The 25,273-nt window shown below is 38.7% G+C and overlaps 1 protein-coding gene across 10 annotated transcripts in view; it reads left to right on the forward strand.

The window, feature by feature from the left end:
• tns1b (tensin 1b) overlaps positions 1–25,000 on the forward strand; it is a 395,112-nt gene extending 370,112 nt beyond the window's left edge. For 8 of the 10 annotated variants that reach the window (XM_062067553.1, XM_062067557.1, XM_062067555.1 and 5 more), the window contains 12 exons: positions 1,050–1,230; positions 1,334–2,370; positions 4,161–4,247; positions 8,465–8,593; positions 8,671–8,763; positions 10,854–10,931; positions 15,529–15,597; positions 15,690–15,737; positions 16,127–16,295; positions 18,813–18,881; positions 22,612–22,641; positions 22,733–25,000. In XM_062067553.1, the coding sequence (XP_061923537.1) occupies positions 1,050–1,230; positions 1,334–2,370; positions 4,161–4,247; positions 8,465–8,593; positions 8,671–8,763; positions 10,854–10,931; positions 15,529–15,597; positions 15,690–15,737; positions 16,127–16,295; positions 18,813–18,881; positions 22,612–22,641; positions 22,733–22,871 (2,129 nt within the window). In that variant the 3' untranslated portion in view covers positions 22,872–25,000. The remainder of the gene's footprint in view (positions 1–1,049; positions 1,231–1,333; positions 2,371–4,160; positions 4,248–8,464; positions 8,594–8,670; positions 8,764–10,853; positions 10,932–15,528; positions 15,598–15,689; positions 15,738–16,126; positions 16,296–18,812; positions 18,882–22,611; positions 22,642–22,732) is intronic. The other 2 variants (XM_062067556.1, XM_062067562.1) reach the window with 1 other exon arrangement.
• The last annotated feature ends 273 nt before the right edge of the window (positions 25,001–25,273 follow it).

Genomic DNA, 25,273 nt, shown 5'->3' on the forward strand with positions numbered 1-25,273 from the left:
CTGCAATGAGCAATTTATCCAAAAGATGGTGCCAGAGCACGGACAACAAAACACCCTCTTAGTGTATTTGCTCGGGTTTTTTTGAAAACTTTTTTGTATTATGGCCGTCAGCTTAGAAAAATCCATAAATTAGCTGCACTGTTTTGTAAGCCGCAGGGTTAAGTGTAGGAAAAAAGTAGTGGCTTATAATTAGTAATTTGTGGTAATTAACTTCTAAAGGCTTAGTTGGCCACATGCGGGAACAGCACTTTTTAGCTCTTATTTCCAAAATTGTGTGCACTACTGAATTGGGGTCTTATGGCCGCTTATGTGGACACTTATACTGCCATCTGGTGGTGTCAGAAGAGTATAACATACAATGGAATTTGGGGAAAAAAAGTGTAAAAAAAGAATTAGCATGTCACTAAACATGAAGTACACGTTTGTTACTTATGGACTAAGTACTGTACATCATATAAAAAGATGATTCTTAGTTTTTATTCTAATTAGGGTCCAATAAGCCCAAATAGCAAAGAGAAATAAAAAAAAAAGCATGTAAACAAACAGCTTGGGCCTTAAGAGGTTAAAGTAAGCAGAATAACTGAAAAAAAGGGTGCAAATTGGAATTCCTATCTCTCCGACCACACACAGAATAAAAAATAATAATCTTGAATATGGATTAGATTTTTAGACATTCAAAGCGCTTTATAGTGAGAACTGGGAACCCATCATTCATTCATTCACATTCACACTAATAGTGGTAAGCTGCATTTGTGGGGGGAGACTGACGGAAATATGGCTGCTAGCTTTGTGCCAACGGTCCCTCGGATTCATTCCTATTCATACACTATTGTAAGCAGCATTGGGAGCAAGGTGGGTGAAGTGTCTTGCCCAAGGACACAACGGCAGTGACAAGGAAGGCGGAAGATGTATTTGTACAGGAACCCCCAAGTTTCTGGACGGCCACTCTTGTCATACGATTCATACTTTTAACCGCCTTGCTTTGCCTCGTGCGCTTCTGAAGATAAATGCCATGTTGTTCAATAAAATACCTTTCTTTTAACACTCAGAACCCAGAAGTTACGTAGAGTCCGTCGCAAGGTCAGCTGTAGTCGCCGGAGAGCAACCCGCGACACCACGGAGCCTCAGTCCACAAGGAGAGATCGCAGGGCAACGGAAAAGTCCAAGTCCCGTCTCCCATGCCCTGAACTCACCTTTGTCCAGTAGCAGTCCCATCCAGAACTCACAGGGGTGAGTACTGACCTGGCTCTCTGTACAGTATACTTAACTATTAAAGACTTTGGTAATTCTTTGTGGAAATATATACAAAATACAAATTTAAATTCTCTTCCAGGGGTGTAGCTTCATCAGAAAGCAGCATTAGCACTCCGTCCCAGCCCACTACTGATTCAAGTTTCCACACTCAGGCAGCAGTGAGCGCATACCCCACACCATCGTCCTCATACCAAGCACTGATTTCTACCAATTCTTCTCATCTGGATTTAATTTCTCCAACATCCACCTTCCAAGGCATCGCTTCTCCTACTAATCTTTATCCTAACACCCAACCAAGGAGCTATGTGGCCCCAGATTCCGGCCTATCTACTTGGATAGAGCCCTCTAAGTCCATAGTCAGCCACGGAAGTCCCCAGTTGCAGCAACGGACAAATAACCGGACCTTTACTGACAATGCTTTGTTTCAGAAGCACCCAAGTGCTTATCAGGAAGGGTCTTTTGGTGGTCAGCAAATGTCACAAGTAAATGGCTTTGAAACTGGTGTACTGAGGTCGAATGGCAGTCCTATCCTTGGACGTCATCAGTTTCAGGGAAATCAGATTAGCCAAGTACTCAACAGACAGGACTCTATGGAGCAAGAGTCCCAACAAAGCCCAATGCTAAGCAGACAACCGTCCCTGGGACAACCCATGCAGAGCAGTCCTGTGCTCAGCAGACATCCATCTGTTTCCCAATCCCATGAGAGTCCAGTATTGGGCCGTCACCCCTCTGTGTCACAGATGTCCCAAAGGAGCCCAAGTTTAGACCGACACCCCATGCATAGTGGCTATACCACGCCGGATGAGAGGTACGGCAACCTGTCCAGACAGAGCAGTTCTTCCGGATACCAGGGACCATCAACACCCTCCTACCCCGTTTCACCTGCAGTCTACCAGGAAGGGGGAATGACCGGGATGGGTCTAGGGTTCCGACAGGGAAGTGCAAGCCCTGGTTTTCAACCCCAGCTTCCAGAAAAGAGGCGCATGTCAAGTGGTGACCGACCAAATGGAGCCGTGTCGTACAGCTCGTTGAATGGAAAAATGTCCACAATGAGTGGAGGAAGCAATCCCGGCTACTTTCACACCCTCTCTGACTTCTCAAGGTTTAACATGCCTGGTAAGTACCTACACAGGCCCTAAACAAGATTTAGTTTGTGGCCCCATTTTGGTCTTTCATATTACTTGTGTAACACGGAGATAGAGGGATGACTGCAGCCTTGTGAGTATAGTAATACCGTCGTCCCTCGTCACATTGGACTTAGAAGTTTGCGGCTAGTAAAAGTCACTCATGAGTAAGGATGGGAATTGATAGGATTTTTCCGGTTCCCATTCCACTTTCGATTATGTTAAAAAAATCTGGTTCTTTATCGATTCTTATTTGGAAAAAAAAAGTTCACAAAAAGGTGGGTTAGTGTCAACTTTGTTTAGTTTAGAGCTAACATGACCTGACCCATATCCCAGATAATGTCCATAGGTATATGAAAAGGTAAACAAAAAAAAAACAGTCACCGTAATCATGTGGCCCTACCTTGTAGTTAGTTTTTTTTTAAATCACCCTTACACGGTATTAGTCGCACACGCCAATCATTGCGAGAAATGAAATCACCGCCCGTAAATCAATAACCTCATCTAGTGGCAAATTTAGGATTGACACGATTATGCGTTCTAAGGTAGTCCCATGATCAGATGAATTTTGCCAATTTGGTTGATGTGAAGTTGTAAGTTCAAAATCATGGCATTAAAACTAAAAAAATAAAGACAACTTCAGATATTTTTGTTTGTCTTACTTTGGCCAAAAATAGAACAAACACTTTCTGAAAATATTACTGTCAGGTTCAAACACTGATGACATCTATTAAACAAGACAAGAAGCAAAGAATCAAACAGAGACAGAATTCATTTTGGCTCAATTGATGAGAGACGCGGGGACACTGTACTCTTGGACAGTCTCCAGCACGCTCTGGCGAAAGATCGTACGCCTCCTCCTTTATTTGACTTTCCCTGACCACATGACCACAGCTGCTTTCAAAAGGGAAGTGGGTCGTAAACAGCGTTGCCTTTGGTTACAGAACAGTTCAAAAGAAAAGGCCGTAAACGAGTTCAAAAAGAGGTTTGTTAAACAGTTTCGAAAGGCGTTCGTAAAACAGTTAAAAAAGGAGGTTCAAAAAGAGGTCGTCTGGAAATTGGGCAGATCCTGCCTTCTCTCCGCTTTGTAGTCCTTGGGTTAAAACAATATCTTTGCTTCCCCCCCTACGCAGTGGAGTTTTACGAGCCTTCTTCTTGGTAGGTTTCAAAGACAGCTTTTGCTTCTCAACAGGCATTGAATGTAACACAAAGTTTCTGTGATAACCTAGAAACAATTATTCTAACAATTACAATAAAAATACAGAAAAATGTACCGTCAGCGGTAACGTTTAGATCCATGAAGGAAAGAAGAAAGTGAATGAATGTTTATAACTGAATGAATTAGTATATGCATAAAAATGTGTTTTCTTTTGTATTATTTTTTTAATGAATTAAGTAACGTTTATGACAAAAAATTTCCAAAACACAATATAGAATGTGAGATATAACAGGATAATGCATACATGTATCATTTGTTTTCATAACGGTTACAAAAAAGTGGGACCCCATTTTTATGACTTGATGGGGTCCCTGGAACCCCATTTTGAAAAATTCCTAGTGCCAACACTGATGGAGTATTGGTGCGTGCCAAACAGCAGCAGGCGGCTGTGGCCTGCGGGCCGGTTCTAATACTAATCAAATATCATTAGATCATTCACCATAGATCATTCATCCTGTAGGCCTTGACTTTGACACCACTGATCTAAGATATGCGCAACCGTCGTTGGTGTATACACACAGCTGACGATTACATTTAATATTATTATTTCTGGTTTTCTGCAGATGGAAGCGCAGACAGCAGGCTGAATGTTAAGTTTGTCCAAGATACGTCGAAGGTCTGGTACAAGCCAGACATATCCAGAGAGCAAGGTAAGTTTTATGGCTCAACTTTTAACTGGATACGATTCATAGACATTATTGTACTTTCTTCTGTTCCAAATTCACTATTATATTATCAGCCGTGTTTTTTATTGGCTATGACAAAATCAACCAACAAATCAAACACATCCCAGATTAGAACAATAAACAAAAAACAGAAAAAATGGGCACTTCCTGTGCATTTTACTGTCTATGGTCTTTGTTGAATTCCATGCGTTCTGTCATTACGCGCATGTGTACAAACTTCCTGCAAGATAATAGGAATGTGAATCCTACCACGACTCCCAATTTAATTTGATTGAGCTTCTCTGGGGCGACAATTTGATTCAGGATCGATTCAACACGATTTTTGCACTGTATTAATTGGTACTTAAATTATGATAAAACCTTTTCAAAACAGGTTACAACATTTTTTTTCCAGCACCCCTGCAAAATAAGGTAGTTGTTTGAGTCTGTTAAAGCCTGTAATAAAGTTTAAGTAATAATAATACTAGTAAAGTATAATAATGAGAAATTACTGTAAATCTCTTAAGTGGGTTGGATTAGATATTACCGGACTATAGAGCGCACCGGTATATAAGCCACACTCACTAACTTTTATAATAAATATTTTTTTCCCATATATTAGCTGCATCTGACTATAAACCACAGATATATATGTTGCACAATTTGTTATTGTGACAGTCGCTTGCTGTTGTCGTGCGGGTTCCAAGGACCACAAAGGAATGACATTGTTGCGTGCAGGTTTAGACTTCTTTTATTTTTCAATAAGCAAAGTCTCTTCCGGGTTGCTTTTCAGCCTTGCCGTTTTCTTCTTCTCGCTCCTCCGCTCCAGCTTTTCAGCTGCGTGCGTCATCGTCTTCCTTTTTTTTCGCTCAGCATCGGCTTCTCTCTGGCTCCGTTTCCTCTCTCCGCCTCTCTCCCTAACGTTTACGGCTGCCGCCCTTTTATCCAGTGCGAGAGGATAATTAAATTGTGCCCAGCTGGGCAATCAACGCATCTTATAATGATTGCGGCGTCGATCCCGTTGTGCCCTGCCTCGCTGTCGGACTGCCGGCCCCGCCTCTCCACAGTTATTTACACAAAATATTTTGTAAATGTTTATTTACGACAAAGTTTCCGACAAAGTGCGGCCCGCCGGCGTTTTTCAATTTGGCCCGTTGGACGGCACGAGTCCAATAAGCAATTTCACCTGGTGCGATGTTTTCATATAATATAGAAACAGTCAGAGGTCTGATAGCTGCCGTTGAAGTAATCCAAGTCAGTGGCCATTAATTGTAAATCGATATATATGTGCACAGCATTCACTTATATGACCCATTCCAAACAACCTTCCCTAGTCATGGTGCAGAAATAAACTCAACCAGCACAAAAATTCAACAAACATGGTCACACATAACATGTCTTGCTCATTGAACGCTGTGGATATTATAAAAAAAAAAACGTCCAATCAGCATAAAAAATCTAAATGACACCCATTTCCTTAAGGAAGTCGTCGAATTTTCACATACTCTTAATAACCAATATAGTAATTATTAATTATATATCTATGATAGTAATATGTAATCACACACACAGTTATTTTGCATGCAGTCAGCCCCCAATCAAAAAGTCTGGACAGCCCTGGTCTAGATAATACATATTGGATATGCCGTAGTATAACTTTTTTGTAAATTTTGCTCGACAGTCACTTTTATAACCCGTCTTTTGAGTCTGTCTGCAAGACGTTCGATTCTGGAAGCGTTTTTATTATATATATTTATATAATAAATATATATATATATACACACTACCGTTCAAAAGTTTGGGGTCACATTGAAATGTCCTTATTTTTGAAGGAAAAGCACTGTACTTTTCAATGAAGATAACTTTAAACTAGTCTTAACTTTAAAGAAATACACTCTATACATTGCTAATGTGGTAAATGACTATTCTAGCTGCAAATGTCTGGTTTTTGGTGCAATATCTACATAGGTGTATAGAGGCCCATTTCCAGCAACTATCACTCCAGTGTTCTAATGGTACAATGTGTTTGCTCATTAGCTCAGAAGGCTAATTGATGATTAGAAAACCCTTGTGCAATCATGTTCACACATCTGAAAACAGTTTAGCTTGTTACAGAAGCTACAAAACTGACCTTCCTTTGAGCAGATTGAGTTTCTGGAGCATCACATTTGTGGGGTCAATTAAACGGTCAAAATGGCCAGAAAAAGAGAACTTTCATCTGAAACTCGACAGTCTATTCTTGTTCTTAGAAATGAAGGCTATTCTACAAAATTGTTTGGGTGACCCCAAACTTTTGAACGGTAGTGTATCTATAGATGATCATATCTGCTGTGCATATTTACTTTAGAAAAGAGAAGTGTTTTGATACTTCTCTTGTTGCCTTATTTGTGTTGGACTTTATTAAATATTTGGGTAGATTTTTATTAGGTAATGTAGAAATGTATCAGAGCTGTTTATCTATTTTGTGGAGGAATGTAGTTAATCATTGAACTGGCACCCAATGTTATTAAAAAATGTTTTTTTTTGTCCGACAACAATTTGCGCCTTCTTTTAAATCCGGAATATAAATACACATAATGTTATAAGCACGTGCGTGTGTTTTTCTTTCTTTCTTTTTTTTTTTTTTTTTTTTTTTACATAAATACACACAAGAAGCAGACTTTCCTCACATTTAAAAAGGCAAAACGGAAGAGGCAGTGAACTATTTGTTCACCCGCTTAATTAAAGAGGACTTTCAGACTTTTTGTTGCTAAACAATTGAGGAAGAAAAGGTGTTTTTTTTTAGTTTTGTTTTTTTTAACCTTCGTAACCCGTTTTAGTTTTTAAATGCATAAAAGACCCACATAAATAACATTTTTTGCATTAAGGCTTTTTGAATTTGTCAGGAACCTCTATTTCAACAAAATAAAACATTTTTATTATTTTTTTATTATAAAATGCTCTGGTTGAAATTATGACCTTGGTGTTGTTAGGGTCGGTTTCGACCCAGTTATAAAAATAAGATTATAAAGCAATAATTAGAGCCAAAACTGAACACACTGACAGCCAGCTCCTCTCCCAATCATGTGAGCTTTAGGAGATTCTCATTTTACCTTGTTATCCAGTACAAAAACAAACAAAAACTTGTATTTATTTATACGAAAAATCTTGAGGTTCATTTTACCATTTTTTAAATTAAAATCGAGGGGTATACTGACAAAAAAAAAGGCCCAATGCCCCACACCAAACATATTAAAACCAATATTTTCATGGATAAGGAAGCCTAACAAGGTAACCAAGAGATGAGAAACAAATTGGATGATAGATAATTGTTTTTAGTGTATTTTACAGCTGATTTAAGACCCGTTAACATAAGAGATGGTAACAGAAAGCTAACACAAGAGGAAGGTTAAAAGATGGTGTTTACTGACACTTCTGGCAAAGCGTGGAAGTCCCGGCGGAGGAACGAGGTAAATGTCACGTTCAGGTGCCATGGGAAATTCGACGCACTTTTCAGTGTATCTCTTGTTGCGTCCTACAAAGTGTTTGTACTGTAAGTGTAACAAGGGGCCAGCCAGTGCACGCTAATAAACCTCACTCCTACATCCCGTCTTCATTGGCTTCCAGGTAAATTCCGCATTGAGTTTAAGATTGATTTTGAATGGAGAATCGATTCTGACTCGAATCGGGTACCCCCAAGAATCGAATCAAATCGTGTGGTTCCCAAAGATTCACAGTCCTAATGTTTACTATGCACAATGGTGAACCGTACAGTAAATACAGCAGAAAATGTGCACACTGGCAATTATTTATTGTGAGGGGAATCACTGACTGAAGCAAAAACTGAATTTGATAGATTTTTAGGCAAAAAAAACCATTGAACTCTCTGTCAAGTGGCCTTGTGGTTAGAGTGTCGGTAGGTGGTGAGTTCAAACCCCGGCCGAGTCATACCAAAGACTATAAAAATGGGACCCGTTACCTCCCTGCTTGGCACTCAGCCTCACGGGTTGAAATTGGGGGTTAAATCACCAAAAACGATTCCCGAGCGCGGCCACCGCTGCTGCTCACTGCTCCCCTCACCTCCCAGGGGGTGGAACAAGGGGATGGGTCAAATGCAGAGAGTAATTTCACCACATCTAGTGTGTGTGTGAGACTATCGTTGGTACTTTAACAGTCTCATGTAATATTTCCCGCATGAACTAAAATAATCCACTGCATTTCAGCAATCGGCATGCTTAGAGAAAAGGAACCCGGAGCCTTTGTCATCCGGGACAGCCACTCATTCAAGGGAGCGTACGGCTTGGCTATGAAAGTGGCCTCACCCCCGCCATCAGTGCATCAAAACAAGAAAGGTAAGACACTACGAGGATTTTTTTTTTTTAAATTTTATTACAAACCGCACTGTTTTTCCCTTTTTGTTGTCTCACAGGTGACGTCACCAACGAGCTAGTACGACACTTCCTGATTGAGAGCAGCCCGAAAGGAGTGAAACTCAAGGGTTGTCCCAATGAGCCGTACTTTGGTGAGTGGGAACTTCTTAGCTTTTCACCTGTTGCTCCTCTGTGTACTAACGGGCCGCATGCGGCCCCCGGCCCTTAATTTGCCCAAGTCTGGTCTAATCAAAACTCTGTGTAAACGAAGCAGGAACAATATATTAACTTTTTATCATTGAGTTACGAGGTTGGGGTCGTAACTCAAATTATGCTCGCAATCTAAAGGCCTACTGAAAGCCACTACTACTGACCACGCAGTCTGATAGTTTATATATCAATGATGAAATCTTAACATTGCAACACATGTTCATTAGATTAGTAAAGTGCAATTCTAAATTTCCCGCAAAATATCTTGCTGAAAACGTCTCGGTATGATGACGTTTGCGCGTGACGTCACGGATTGTAGCGGACATTTTGGGACAGCATTGTGGCCAGCTATTAAGTCGTCTGTTTTCATCGCAAAATTCCACAGTATTCTGGACATCTGTGTTGGTGAATCTTTTGCAATTTGTTTAATGAACAATGAAGACAGCAAAGAAGAAAGCTGTAGGTGGGAAGCGGTGTAATAGTGGCCGGCTGCAGCAACACAAACACGTAGCCGGTGTTTCATACATTAAACCCCGCTCCTCCCTCTGTGGGAGGGAGGCAAGTTGGGTGCCCGAAACCCCCCCAAGGAAGCGGATGCCGGTTCACGGTTCCGAAAAGGCGAGCGGCCCGTTTACATTCCCGAAAGATAACAGTCAAGCTTTACCATTGGCCTGTGGAGAACTGGGACAACAGAGACTCTTACCAGGAGGACTTTGAGTTGGATACGTGGTACCGTGAGTACGCAGCTGCGGCTTCCAAACATTTGATCGCTTGCCCGTACGTGCGTGCCGCTATGTGCATGTCACGTACGTAACTTTGGGGAAATATATGTGCTCTATGAACTTTACGGAGGTGAACGGTACTTTGGGCTGTGGGATTGAGTGTGTTGTGCGGGTGTTTGATTTGTATTGGCGGGTTATATGGACGGGAGGGGGGAGGTGTTTGTTATGCGGGATTAATTTGTGGCATATTACATATAAGCCTGGTTGTGTTGTGGCTAATAGAGTATATATATCCATCCATCCATCCATTTTCTACCGCTTATTCCCTTTGGGGTCGCGGGGGGCGCTGGAGCCTATCTCATCTACAATCGGGCGGAAGGCGGGGTACACCCTGGACAAGTCGCCACCTCATCGCAGGGCCAACACAGATAGACAGACAACATTCACACTCACATTCACACACTAGGGAGCATTTAGTGTTGCCAATCAACTTATCCCCAGGTGCATGTCTTTGGAGGTGGGAGGAAGCCGGAGTACCCGGAGAGAACCCACGCAGTCACGGGGAGAACATGCAAACTCCACACAGAAAGATCCCGAGCCCGGGATTGAACCCCAGACTACTCAGTACCTTCGTATTGTGAGGCAGATGCACTAACCCCTCTGCCACTGTGCTGCCCGAGTATATATATGTCTTGTGTTTATTTACTGTTTTAGTCATTCCCAGCTGAATATCAGGTCCCACCCGCCTCTCACAGCATCTTCCCTATCTGAATCGCTCACACTGCCCTCTAGTCCTTCACTCTCACTTTCCTCATCCACAAATCTTTCATCCTCGCTCAAATTAATGGGGAAATCGTCACTTTCTCGGTCCGAATCGCTCTCGCTGCCGGTGGCCATGACTGTAAACAATGTGCAGATGTGAGGAGCTCCACAACCTGTGACGTCACGCTACTTCCGGTACAGGCAAGGCTTTTTTTTTATCAGCGACCAAAAGGTGCGAACTTTATCGTCGATGTTCTCTACTAAATCCTTTCAGCAAAAATATGGCAATATCGCGAAATGATCAAGTATGACACATAGAATGGACCTGCTATCCCCCTTTAAATAAGAAAATTTCAGTCGGCCTTTAAAGCATAACAAAAAACAGAAAGTTGAGGTACCACTGTACCACTAAAATCTATTAAAAAAAGACCATGGTGCTAACAATAAATCACCTAGAAAAAAAATTGACGCCTTGTTATATATGATCTTGGAATGAGGGTAAATCCAGGACATGTTAAAGATACACAAATAAAATGTTTGTGTTTCAGGCTGTCTGTCTGCGTTGGTGTACCAACATGCCATCACACCACTGGCCCTGCCCTGCAAACTGCTCATTCCTACAACAGGTCTGTATAGTCCAGGGGTCGGCAACCTTTACCACTCAAAGAGCCATTTTGGCAAGTTTCACAAATTAAAGAAAGTGATGGGAGCCACAAAAAAAATTTACAATTTAAAATGAAAAACACTGCATACAGAGCTTAAATGCTTTGTGCTATGTTAACCAGGGGTCTCCGACACACGCACCGGCACGCACTTTAATGTGGACATTTGATGTTAGTGCAGCCCGCGAGTTTTGAATGAATGGCGCTTGATAGCGTCATACTTGCCAATCCTCTCATTTTTCCCCGGGAGACTCCCGAATATCAGAGCGTGATGACACCGCCCTCTACAGTCTGCCCTAACAGTGTACCTGCTTGACCACACGTAAGTGACAGCAAGGCGTACTACCTCAGCAACCACACATCTTACACTGACGGTGCCAATACCCAGAATCCCATGCAGCACTAACTCTTCCGTACTAGTCCAGCAACCACACATCTTACACTGACGGTACCAATACACATCTTACACTGACGGTACCAATACCCAGAATCCCATGCAGCACTAACTCTTCCGCTCAACCAACGCAAGGAGAGGGGGGGGGGGGGGGGGGGTTGATGTGTGGGGGGGTTGTGGTAGCGGGGTGTATAATCTAGACCGGAAGAGTTAGGACTGCATGGGATTCTGGGTAATGGTTGTGTTGTGTTTATGTTGTGTTACAGTGCAGATGTTCTCCAGAAATGTGTTTTTCATTCTTTTTTGGTGTGGGTTCACAGTGTGGCGCATATTTGTAACGTAACAATGTTAAAGTTGTTTGATACGGCTACCGTCAGTGTAAGCTGTGTGGCTGATGAGTAAGTATGCTGTGCTGTCTCCTGTGTGTGCGATTAATAACAACATGCAACATGCGGCTGGACTGGCACGCTGTATGTAAATGCTATAGAGGACAATTACTGCAGTGCAATCAGGGCACGCCCTTTATCTAGTATTTATAGTCTAAATAGGATTATTTTTTCCCTGTGAGCTATTTATGAGAGACACTGAGATCCATAAGTCTCCTGGGAAAATCGGGGGGTCGGCAAGTATGTAGCTGAGCCGCATCAGAGTGGTCAAAGAGCCGCATGCGGCTCCGGAGCCGCGGGTTGCCGACCCCTGGTATAGTCCCTCATTTTAAAGCTCACTGAAGCTTCTGTTTTAGTTTCGACTCATTTCAGGTCATTTTCATAACTCCCTCTATGGCGGGGCATCATCAATTGGGTCCAATAAGCAAATTGGCCCGGTGCGGTGTTTCTTTATAATATACAAATAGTCAGCGGACTGATAGCTGCTATTTTGTTGCCATCTGTTGGCCAACAAGAGTAACACAAGTCAGTGGCCATTAATTGTACATCAATATGTTTAAGTGCACAGCATGTACTTATATTACCCAATCCAATCAACCTTCCCTAGTCATGATGCAGAAAAAAAAAATCCACCAGCACAAAGATTCTTTTTTTTACACCCTTACTATTTGTCATATATATTTTGGAGAACCTTCGTAGGCATTTGAGTTTGGTGATTTGCCCCTAACCCGCGGGTTCGATCCCCAGCCCCCAGTATCTAGATACTGAACCCCCTGTTGCTCCTGATGCTGCATCATCAGTAGGTGATTGGGTCAATGCACTTTGAGTACCTTGAAGGGAACAAAAGTCCATGTATCATTTATTTTGTCAGTTACAAGAGCACTATGCTGTTTTTAAGGACCTTCTGCAAAAATGTGAGCCTCTTACAAGTTTTTTTTAACTAAACTCGGAGGCCAAATGATAAAAAACCTTGAGGAACACCACTTGTAGAACTAAAGAAGTTGAACAAATGACTACTAAATGCATCTGCGTATGCAAAGTGTAATAGCTCGGGGTGTGACTCTATAGGCACCTAACGTTTCAATCCAATTCTTAGGGTGACAATTCGATTCAGAATCGATTCTTGATTCAAACTGATTCTTGATTTGAACTGATTCTTGCAATGTATTATTTGGTGTAATAATTATAATGAAACGTTTTCATAAACAGGTTACAGGTTAGAAAAGCTCCTTCTGGTTGCACGGAAATGGCTTACAAAAATATTTTTACAACTAATTCCTAAAAAAAAAAAAAAACCAAAAAATATGAATCACTTAAGAATCGAGGTGAATAATAATTGCGACTCAGATGTGAATTCATTTTTTGTGCCCAAAGGGAGAGGACTTAAAGGGGAGCCCTGAGGAACGCCTCCGTTATGTAGATCACAGGTCTCGACCCCAGTGTTCTATGTTTGCTACACTGCAAAAAGTCAGTGTTCAAAAACAAGAAAAAAAAATACAAAAAATTAGGGGCATTTTACTTGAACTAAGCAAAATTATCTGCCAATAGAACAAGAAAATTTGGCTTGTCAAGACTTTCCAAAACAAGTCAAATTAGCTAACCTCAATGAACCCCAAAATACCTTAAAATAAGTATATTCTCACTAATGACAAGTGCACTTTTCTTTATAGAAAAAACAAATATGAGACCTTTTTTTCTCAATACGTTGAAAAATATTCTTAAATTAAGTAAATGCTAGTGCCATTATCTTGACATAATGATATGCGCTCGGCATCACATTTCTTGCATTTTTCCATCGATAACATGACATCATCGCGGCAAGTGCGTGCTCTTTCAGTCAATTAGTGTGCAAGGCACATATATATACACATATATATATATATATATATATATATATATATATATATATATATATATATATATATATATATATATATATATATATATATATATATATATATATATATACATATATGAGGGAATAAGCGGTAGAAAATGGATGGATGGATATATATATATGTCTTAATTAGATTATCCAAAAAAAATATTGTGCTCAATACTGTGGTAGAGCGTAATATATGTATGTGTGGGGAAAAAAAATCACAAGACTACTTCATCTCTACAGGCCTGATTCATGAGGGGTTCCCTCAATCATCAGGAAATTTTTGATTGATTGAGGGAACCCCTCATGAAACAGGCCTGTAGAGATGAAGTAGTCTTGTGATTTTTTTTCCCACACACATATATATATATATATATATATATATATATATATATATATATATATATATATATATATATATATATATATATATATATATATATATATATATATATATATATATATATTTATATATATATATATATATATATATATATATATATATATATATATACATACATACATACATACATACATACATACATACATACATACATACATACATACATACATACATACATACATACATACATACATACATATATATATATATATATATATATATATATATATATATATATATATATATATATATACATATACATATATATACATATGTGTGTATATATATATATATATATATACACATACATACATATATATATATATATATATATATATATATATATATATATACATACATACATATACATATATATACATGTGTGTATATATATATATATATATATATATATATATATATATACATATATATATATATATACATATATATATATATATATATATATATATATATACATATATGTATATATATACATATATATATATATATATATATATATATATATATATATATATATATATATATATATATATATATATATATATATATATATATATATATATATATATATATATATATATATACATATATATATTTACAGCCCGGCAACCGACTACATTTTTTTTAATTGTAATTTTGAAGAATTTATCTGAATGTGCACGAACTATTTCGGTTCAAAATTGTTTGAAATGTCACATGTTAAATGTTTAAATATTAACTGTCAGTTTACTGTACTGTGCCAACTGTACTACTATAAGAGTACTTATGTTCTATTGTTTCATAGAAAATAAAACAGCAAAGTCCATTTGGCTGTCATCTGTTTTAATTATGAGACACAATTGTGTCAAAGTCATGATTGTTTTTATTTCATGCTTGAAGTAAGAAATTCTTACTTTGAAAAAGCAGTTTTATACTTGTGAGTGTTGATGACACAGCTTTGCAACAGTTGATATTCTCGTTTCAAGCATGTTTTACTCAATATAGGTCATCAAATCTCAGCAACAAGCTGTAATATCTTACTGAGATCATTTAGGACCAAAACCCTTAAAACAAGTAAAACACTCTAACATAAAATCTGCTTAGTGAGAAGAATTATCTTATCAGACAGAAAATAAGCAAATATCACCCTTATTTGAGATATTTAATCTTACTTAGATTTCAGTTTTTGCAGTGTATAGCAAGGTTAAAATGTCAATGAAAAGATATGTGAATGTGTTTACAGTAGTCCAAGTTCTTCTATACAACCGGAACACTGTAGAGTTTTTGGGGAATTTTCTGCAAGAATGCTTGTCTCCCAAGTTTTGAACTGAACCCAGTGGGGCCGGTATGGTGTCATATCCCCCGGGTGGCCCGGTTGAATAACCCTGCAATAGACACAGCCCAGGAGAAGAAACCAGAGTCCCGAGAGGAGCAGTGAAAGTTCAAACGCATTGTACCAAAAGTGATAATGTAACATCTCGGTTTTTGTTGTGCAGATCTACTGGAGGACGAGCCAGAAGTTGTGAAAACAAATCCGCTGGCTGACCGACTGAAACAAGGAGCAGGTACATCACTTTCACCAGCACTTCTCCACTTCTAGTTCAAACGCAGCCAAATGTTCAATTCTGAATCCTTCTAAATCGTTTTTTTTGACAAGATGACGTCCTTGTCATCCCAGTGCAGAGGACCCCTGCTGAGTCCCATGGTAAAAAAAAAACAACCCCTGTGCACTTTGAGTGTACTTCCACCTGGAATGTGCATCCCATGTGTCTGCAATGTGTCTGCATTTATGTGGAAAGACGTCCTGGTTCCGTTGAAATAACTTTCTTTAAAACAGGTCGTTGAGTGTCGTCTTCTTAACATTAGTCTTCCGATACACGCCAAAAAGTCTTCTGTGGAATGTTTGAATGGATTTGTTTCTTCCGACGCCAGCTTTGTCCCGGAAAGCATGCAGTCCGATAAGAAGAAAACTAAACATTTGCATGCAGCGATTATCTCTCGTACTTTAACCGTTCCTAGACTGTAGATGTCATTTTTCTGTATGGAGAAAAATTCATGCCATTGAAATTGTCAACGCCTCTCTTTTGTTGGCAGCATGCAACGTACTCTACATAAACTCGGTGGACATGGAGTCTCTGACGGGCCCCCAGGCCATTGCAAAGGCCTTGTCTGAGACACTGGCTGCTGCTTCCCTTCCTACCGCCACCGTCGTGCACTTCAAGGCGTCTTCACAAGGCATCACACTGACTGACAACCAGAGGAAGTAAGTTTGTGACCTTTCGAAACGTTTTCAACCACGATACAAGAGTTGCATCCAAAATAAGTAGGAATTGGAATTAGGGATGGGTACCTTTTACATTTGAACCGATACGATACTCATTCCTGGTACCTGGGAATCAATACGATACCAATGTTCGGTACTTGGGTACTTGGGTGAATGTGGAAATACTGTCAAAGCGCTTTGAGTACCTTGAAGGTAGAAAATCGCTTTACAAGTATAACCCATTTATCATTTATTTATCATTACTTTTAGACTTACACTGCAAAAAGACAGTGTTCAAAAACAAGAAAAAAACAAACAAAAATTAAGGGTATTTTATTTGAACAAGAAAATTTGGCTTGTCAAGACTTTCCAAAACAAGTAAAATTAGCTAACCTCAATCAACCCAAAAATACCTTAAAATAAGTATATTCTCACTAATAACAAGTGCACTTTTCTTGGTAGAAAAAAAAAAGACCTTTTTTCTCAATATGTTGAAAAAGATTCTAAAATGAAGTAAATGCTAGTGCCATTGTCTTGACATAATGATATGCGTTCGGCATTACATTTCTTGAAACCAGCAAACTTATACTAAAAACTAATTTATTGTTCTTAATGGAAAGGCAACAAGGCAACCGCTTGTTACTCTCGGGGTCTCCTAGCCGCTCAGCCAAATCATATGGTCTAAAAATGCATTTTTCCATGGATAACATGACATCATCACGCCAAGTGCGTGCTCTTTCAGTCAATTAGTGCGCATATATACAGCCTGGCCCCCGGCCAAAACATTTTTAATTGTAATTTTGAGGAATTTATCTGAATGTGCATGAACTATTTCTGTTCAAAATTGTTTGAAATGTTAAATGTTTAAATATTAACTGTCAGTTTACTGTACTGTGCCAACTGTATTACTATATGAGTACGTATTTTCTATTGTTTCATTGAAAATAAAACAGCAAAGTCAATTTGGCTGTCATCTGTTTTAATTATGAGACACAATTGTGTCAAAATCATGATTTTTTTTTCATGCTTGAAATAAGAAATGATTACTTTAAAAAAGTAGTTTTATACTTGTGAGTGTTGATGACACAGCTTTGCAACACTTGATATTCTAGTTTCAAGCATGTTTTACTCAATATAGGTCATCAAATCTCAGCAACAAGCTGTAATATCATTTAGGACCAAAACCCTTAAAACAAGTAAAACACTCTAACATAAAATCTGCTTAGAGAGAAGAATTATCTTATCAGACAGAAAATAAGCAAATATCACCCTTATTTGAGATATTTAATTTTACTTAGAATTCAGTTTTTGCAGTATAGAGACTTAGACTTCCTTTTATTGTCATTCAAATTTGAACTTTACAGTACAGATAAGAACGGAATTCTGTTGCATTAGCTCGTTGCAGTGCAGGATAAAGAGCAATAAGGAGCAGATATAAATAAATAGATTACTATACAGATAAATATATTGCACTTTTGCATATGCATCCACGTTAATGGATGTATGTTATATTGTCTTTATATTCCAGCGAGTTAATCAGTTTTTGGGGGAATTGAGGGGATTTTGTGTGTGTTAATAAATAATAATTGTCTTAAATGATCAAATCTATTTTTTTTTAATGGGAAACATTTTTTTTTTTAATTTTTTGTATTTATTTAAATTTTTGTATTTATTTTTGTATTTTTTTGTCCTGTCCAGCTTCTCAGGAAAATCATATAGTTTTACATATAGTTTTATAGATTTACTTTACAAAAGAGAAGTGTGGCATACTTGTTGCCTTATTTGTATTTGACTTTAATAAATGTATTTATATTATGAGATGATTATGATAACTGCTGTCCAATTGTTATATCTTGTTCAACGTATTTTCCGGACTATAGAGCACACCCTTATATAAGCTGCAACCACTACATTTTTAGTCAATTTAATTAGCCACATCAAACAATAGGCCACAGATATATATGTTTTGAAATTAATTATTTAAAAAGAAACATTTGTAAATATTTATTTACACCAAACAGTGTCCGTAACCCGGCAGTAAAACGGCTGATCAAACAAAACAGAAGTTTTTGGTGAATTTACTTCGGAATTTGTGAAACTGAAACGAAACAAAAACAATGCCTTTGTAAGTATACTAACAAAGTATACTAACTTGTTGTCATGTTAGCATTGTAGCTAACGCTGACGACGCCAGCTTCATTACATTACGATGGCACGTACAAATATGCATGAAAACACTCCTACACACATCACACATGGGACGATTAAGTAAATATGAATACTTTTAGTTATATTGTAAAATTTCAAAACTTGCTTGGAGTGGTGATTGAAGAATCCATACAAGTAGAAACGCTATGGACGATATAAGATGGAACGGCACTTTTACTTCCGGTTCGGAGCTCTGAACGACAGGAGCCATAAAAAATGAAATAGGAAAATATTATTGATACTCTTGTATTTATTGTATGATATATTGTGGATATAAGTTATTCATTAATGTGCTACTCTTCTGTTTAGGATTTTCTTCCGACGCCACTACCCCTGCAACACTGTCACATTCTGTGATATCGACCCTCAGGACAGAAAGTACGTATTTTTTTCATATATTTTTGTGTGAACATATGCAGTCAATTGTGTGCTCATGATATATCTGAATACAATAGCTATAAGGTAGAGATGTCCGATAATGGCTCTTTTGCCGCTATCCCGATATTGTCCAACTCTTAATTACCGATTCCGATATCAACCGATACCGATATATACAGTCGTGGAATTAACACATTATTATGCCTAATTTTGTTGTGATGCCCCGCTGGATGCATTAAACAATGTAACAAGGTTTTCCCAAAATAAATCAACTCAAGTTATGGAAAAAAATGCCAACATGGCACTGCCATATTTATTATTGAAATCACAAAGTGCATTAATTTTTTTAACATGCCTCAAAACAGCAGCTTGGAATTTGGGACATGCTCTCCCTGAGAAGGTTGAGGTGGGCGGGCGTTGTAGGGAGTAGCGGGGGGTGTATATTGTAGCGTCCCGGAAGAGTTAGTGCTGCAAGGGGTTCCGGGTATTTGTTCTGTTGTGTTTATGTTGTGTTACGGTGCGGATGTTCTCCCGAAATGTGTTTGTCATTCTTGTTTGGTGTGGGTTCACAGTGTGGCGCATATTTGTAACAGTGTTAAAGTTCTTTATACGGTGACCTGTATGGCTGTTGACCAAGTATGCCTTGCATTCACTTGTGTGTGAGAAAAGCCGTAGATATTATGTGATTGGGCTGGCACGCAAAGGCAGTGCCTTAAAGGCACGCCCCCAATATTGCTGTCTGGGTGGAAATCGGGAGAAATTCGGGAGAATGGTTGCCCCGGGAGATTTTCGGGAGGGGCACTGAAATTCGGGAGTCTCCCGGGAAAATGGGGAGGGTTGGCAAGTATGACTGGGAGTCGCAACTGCTCTGTGTTTCTCCCTACGTCCGTGTACCACTCCGTACAGCGGCGTTTTAAAAAGTCATACATTTTACTTTTTGAAACCGATACCGATAATTTCCGATATTACATTTTAAAGCATTTATCGGCCGATATTATCGGACATCTCTAGGTTCAACATTGCCGGTGAATGAGTGTTGATCGAAAGGACCACCTTGACTTACCGTATTTTCCGCACTATAAGGTGCACCGGATTATAAGGCGCACCTTCAATGAATGGCCTATTTTAAAACTTTGCTCATATATAAGGCGCACCGCATTATAAGGCGCACAGAATAGACGCCACAGTAGAGGCTGGGGTTACGTTATGCATCCCGTAGTTGCGAGACCTGTCGTGGCTCAATATTGGTCCATATATAAGGCGCACCGGATTATAAGGCGCACTGTCAGCTTTTGAGAAAAATGGAGGTTTTTAGGTGCGCCTTATAGTGCGGAAAATACGGTACTTTTGACTTAATATTATGGGTTTTTAATGAGTTTTCGTGTTTTTAGGGCCCGCACGGCCCATTGTCAAAGGAATCCCAAAGGGAGTCCTTTTGCAATGGGACGAAAGGACCCTATTGAATTTGTAAGGTTTTATTATTATTATTATTATTATTATTCTACTTATCCCCCCTTAACATGCTTCAAAACTCACCAAATTTTTTACACACATACAAAAACTGGGCCAGAACAACTTAGTCAAAAAACCAAACCCCAAAAATCAAAATTGCGCTCTAGCGCCCCCTAAGAAAAAACAAAAACAAACTGCCTATGAAGGTCTGACTTAGACCTACAACTCATAATGACACATTCTCGGGCGAAAACCAACAGGAAGTTGGCAATTTCCCATTTAAGACAAAAATGTACTAAAAACACTCATTTTTGCCTCTTTGAGCTGTAATTTGACCCCCTTAAAATACTTCAAAATACACCAAAATTCTCACACACATCGGGACTGGTGGAAATTGCCATCTAAAAAAAAAAAACGAACCCCAAAACTCAAAATTGTGCTCTAGCGCAATTTTTGAATAAAACAGAGAAAAAATTGCTCCTCAGAGGAAAACTCAGACAAAACTGCTTGTAACTTCCGGTAGGAACGTCTTAGAGACATGAAACAAATACCTCTATGTAGGTCTCACCTAGACCTACATTTCTTAGATTGACATCCTTCAGCAAAAATCAACAGTAAGTTTGCTATCCCTCCTTCAAAACAAAATGTTTGTTAAAACCGGTCACCAAACATCAAACATTATCTCCTCCGAGCGCGTTTGTCGTTTCGGCTTCACACTGCTAAAGGAGAGAGATTGAACCCTTCTGATTAAAAGTTGAAGACGGCGTTGTGATTCACCCCTAGGGAAAAAACAAAAACAAACTGCATGTAACTCCCACTTGGAAGGTCGTAGAGACATGAATCAAAAACCTCTATGTAGGTCTCACTTAGAGCTAGATTTCATAATTTGACATCCTTCAGCAAAAATCAACAGGAAGTTGGCAATCACCCCTTCAAAACAAAAGTTTCATAAAAACTCATTTTTGCCTCTTTGAGCTGTAATTTGACCCCCTTAAAATACTTCAAAACTCACCAAACTTTTTACACACATCAGGACTGGCGGAAATTGCGATCTAAGAAAAAAACCGAACCCCAAAACTCAAAATAGCGCTCTGGCGCCCCCTAGGAATAAAACACAGACAAAAATGCTCCTCGGAGGAAAACACAGACAAAACTGCTTGTAACTTCGGTAGGAACGTCTTAGAGACATGAAACAAAAACCTCTATGTAGGTCTCACTTAGAGCTAGATTTCATAATTTGACGTCCTTCAGCAAAAATCAACAGGAAGTTGGCAATCACCCCTTCAAAACAAAAGTTTCATAAAAACTCATTTTTGCCTCTTTGAGCTGTAATTTGACCCCCTTAAAATACTTCAAAACTCACCAAACTTTTTACACACATCAGGACTGGCGGAAATTGCGATCTAATGAAAAAACCGAACCCCAAAACTCAAAATTGCGCTCTAGCGCCCCCTAGGAATAAAACACAGACAAAAATGCTCCTCGGAGGAAAACACAGACAAAACTGCTTGTAACTTCGGTAGGAACGTCTTAGAGACATGAAACAAAAACCTCTTGTAGGTCTCACTTAGACCTACATTTCATAGATTGACATCCTTCAGCAACTAGCACCTGCCAAATATGCGGGCCCGACCAACGCCTGCTTGCAGCTTTAATTTTCTAGTTGAAGTTGTCGTAACTTTTCTTACTTAGTTGTGATGCGCAATTTGTTCCGTCAACTTGACAACAAAAGTCCTTCTGAATAAAATCCCAAATCACTTTTAACAGAGTACATGCCAACATTAATTAAAAACCTCTAAAGGCTTAGTGGCCACATGCGTGGACAGCACCTTTTAGCTCTTATTTCCAAAATTGTGTACACTACTGAATTGGGGTCTTATGGCCGCTTATGTGGACACTTATACTGCCATCTGGTGGTGTCAGAAGAGTATAACATACAATGGAATTTTGAAGGAAAAAAAAGTGTAAAAATAAGAATTAGCATGTCACTAAACATGAAGTACACGTTTGTGTACTTATGGACTAAGTACATAATATTAAAATATGATTTTTAGTTTTTATTCTAATTAGGATCCAATAAGCCCAAATAGCAAAGAGAAATAAAAAAAAATGCATGTAAACAAACAGATTGGGCCTTAAGAGGTTAAGAACCCTCCTGATTGGCAATCAGGGACAGGTGAGCCTCCTGATTGCCAACCAGGAACATTGTTTTTCATGCAAAGCAGGGCACGGCGTGTGTTTTGCCCATAACCGAGTTGTGTTATTTGAATCTTGGCAGATGGAGCAAGTCCGAGGGCGGCGCGGCCAAGTAAGTGATCACAACAAAATACGAGGGCGTTTCAAAAACGAATACCCACTTTCCGTAGGAGTCAATAACAAGCACCGTCTGTCTCCCCCAGGCTGTTTGGCTTCGTGGCTCGTAAACAAGGAAGCACAACCGACAACGTGAGCCACCTCTTCGCCGAGATGGACGCCGACCAGCCGGCCAGCGCCATCGTCAATTTTGTCTGTAAGATGATCACTTCGCAAAAACGATGAGGGGGGCTTTTCATGCAAAAAAAAAAACAAAACCCCGGCACTTTTTCCAAACGCCTTTTGGTTGCTTTCCAGCCTTCGAAACACACTCCACTTTAACTTCACCTTCCTCTGCGCGCGCGTGTAGCGGATATTAGTGCGCATGTGTGCATTTTTTTTTTTTTCGGGGGACGGACTCCTGAGTGGAAGCGAGGACGTGCAGAAGGTGACGTGCGGGCTCTGTGACATTGGAAAGGGACGACTTTAGAGCTCCCTGGCTGGGTGACGTTTGGACGTGTGGTGGCAAATGGGCGCGCCGTTGTGTATTTTGCCTTGTTGTAAAGAAGAAGTCAAGTTGTGTGCAAGTCTTTGACCGTTCAACCAAAGATTTTTTTTTTTTTTTTTTTTAAACCAGTTTGGGATGAGGCGGCGGGATATAAAACGTCCGCTTTGTTGACATGACTTGTTGTGTTGTGTATGTACCGATACTGTAGGTCAAAGAGACGAAACAATGTTACAGGGCTATTTTTTTTTTTTTTTTTTTTAAGTGTATGTAAATACTTTAAATTGCTTTATGGGTTGGACTGTTTGGTGCCTGACTTTTTATTATTTGGGCCCAGCTTTTTATTTTAATAATAAAATAAATGTACAAAAAAAAAAAAAAAAAAAAAAAAAAGTGCAAAAACGGAATATTTTGCTGAGCTCTCACAAATATGCAAACCACAATATGTAGAAGAAAAACAAATCACTGAATTATGATATTTTCTGCTTAATATCTGCTTGGCCATACCTAAAAGTCCCATTTTTTTTTTTCTATGCCATTACATTTTGAAATATTTTTGCTCTGCACCAACCGGCCAAAACTATACATATTCACACCCTACCCAAAAGTAAGCTATATAAATATACAAATAGTACATATACAGATAAATATATTATACTTTCCTTGAAGATATTTATTGTTGCTTTGTTGCTCTATGCTCTCTTGTACACAATGGATGACTGAAGCATGGAGAAAAGAATGCTTTTTTAAAAAATAAATATGGACTTAAGTCAAGTAGATAATGGACATATATCGCGTGTAAAGTAACTGTATTACTGATTTTATTTTACTAAAAAATGTCTTGTTTTTTTGCATCAAATAATGCTGTTGGGGGATGTATGGAAGATTGAAGTCCAAGTTTTCAAAAGATGGCCACAAGTCAAGCACTTAAATGTCAAAATAGTAGCAATATCTACTTGTTTTTGTTTTTTTACCCATAGATAAAATATTACCACATTGCAGAGCCCTTGGACAATCAAAAAGCAGGCTAGTCCGTGACTGCCCTCTGGTGGCAAAAAACAGTTATTACATAAGAACACATTGAATACAGTGTTTTAATCGTCCGTGGCTGCCCTCTAGTGGCAGAGAACAGTTACTACATAACACATTGAATACAGTGTTTTAATCGTCCGTGGCTGCCCTCTAGTGGCAGAGAACACTTACTACATAAGAACACATTGAATACAGTGTTTTAACTGTAGATGAGTTAAACATCAGATCTTATTTTGTTTTGCATGTTAGTTTGAATAAGGAATGACATATACATTAGCAATTGGAGTAATTAAAGAATAAAAAAATTTAAATAAAGCAAGATTCTGCACTTACAATGCATTTTGTATATGACGGGTTGTCCAGTATTTATTAGCAGAGGCCTGCATGCAAAATACTTGTAGGCATTAACCCCCCTTTTTTTTTTTTTTTTTTTTTAATATGGGTCACTTTATTGACGTAAAAGAAATGTGCTTTTAAAAACGCATGTCAAGAAAAGAGGACTTCAAAAGCGAATGTAAGCTCGGATGGAGTCCCCGTCAGTCCATGTTGGACTGCAGGAAACGTACGTGTCACTGGGCTACTACAAATGTAGAGTGCTGTCACATTTTTGGTTTGCTACAATGTATGGCTTTTACTGATGGGGAAAAAACAAAATAAAATGTTCCAATCAAATATTGTTCCGTGTATTTTTCAACATTTTTTTGGGCCATTTAATCTTGTAGTTTTTGGGGCATACAGTGCATCCGGAAAGTATTCTCAGAGCAGAGCTTCATTCCACATTTTTCTATGTTATAGCCTTATTCCAAAATGGAGTACATTCATTTTTGTGTCCTCAAAATTCAACACACAATACCCTATAATAGGAATTTTTGTTATTGTTGGTTTTTTTTTGTTTTTTTTTGCAAATCTATTAAAATAAAAAAATAACACGTACATACATATTCACAGCCTTGGTCACTACTTTATTGATGCACATATACATGATTGTTTTTATTTTTCAATACATTTGCAACATTAAAAAAATAAAATAAAAATGCTCCCATTGTGGGGTATTGTGTGTCGAATTTTGAGGACAAAAATGAATTTATTCCATTTTGGAACAAGGCTGTAA

Source organism: Entelurus aequoreus, linkage group LG13, assembly GCF_033978785.1.
Source record: "Entelurus aequoreus isolate RoL-2023_Sb linkage group LG13, RoL_Eaeq_v1.1, whole genome shotgun sequence".
NCBI classification, from domain to species: domain Eukaryota; kingdom Metazoa; phylum Chordata; class Actinopteri; order Syngnathiformes; family Syngnathidae; genus Entelurus; species Entelurus aequoreus.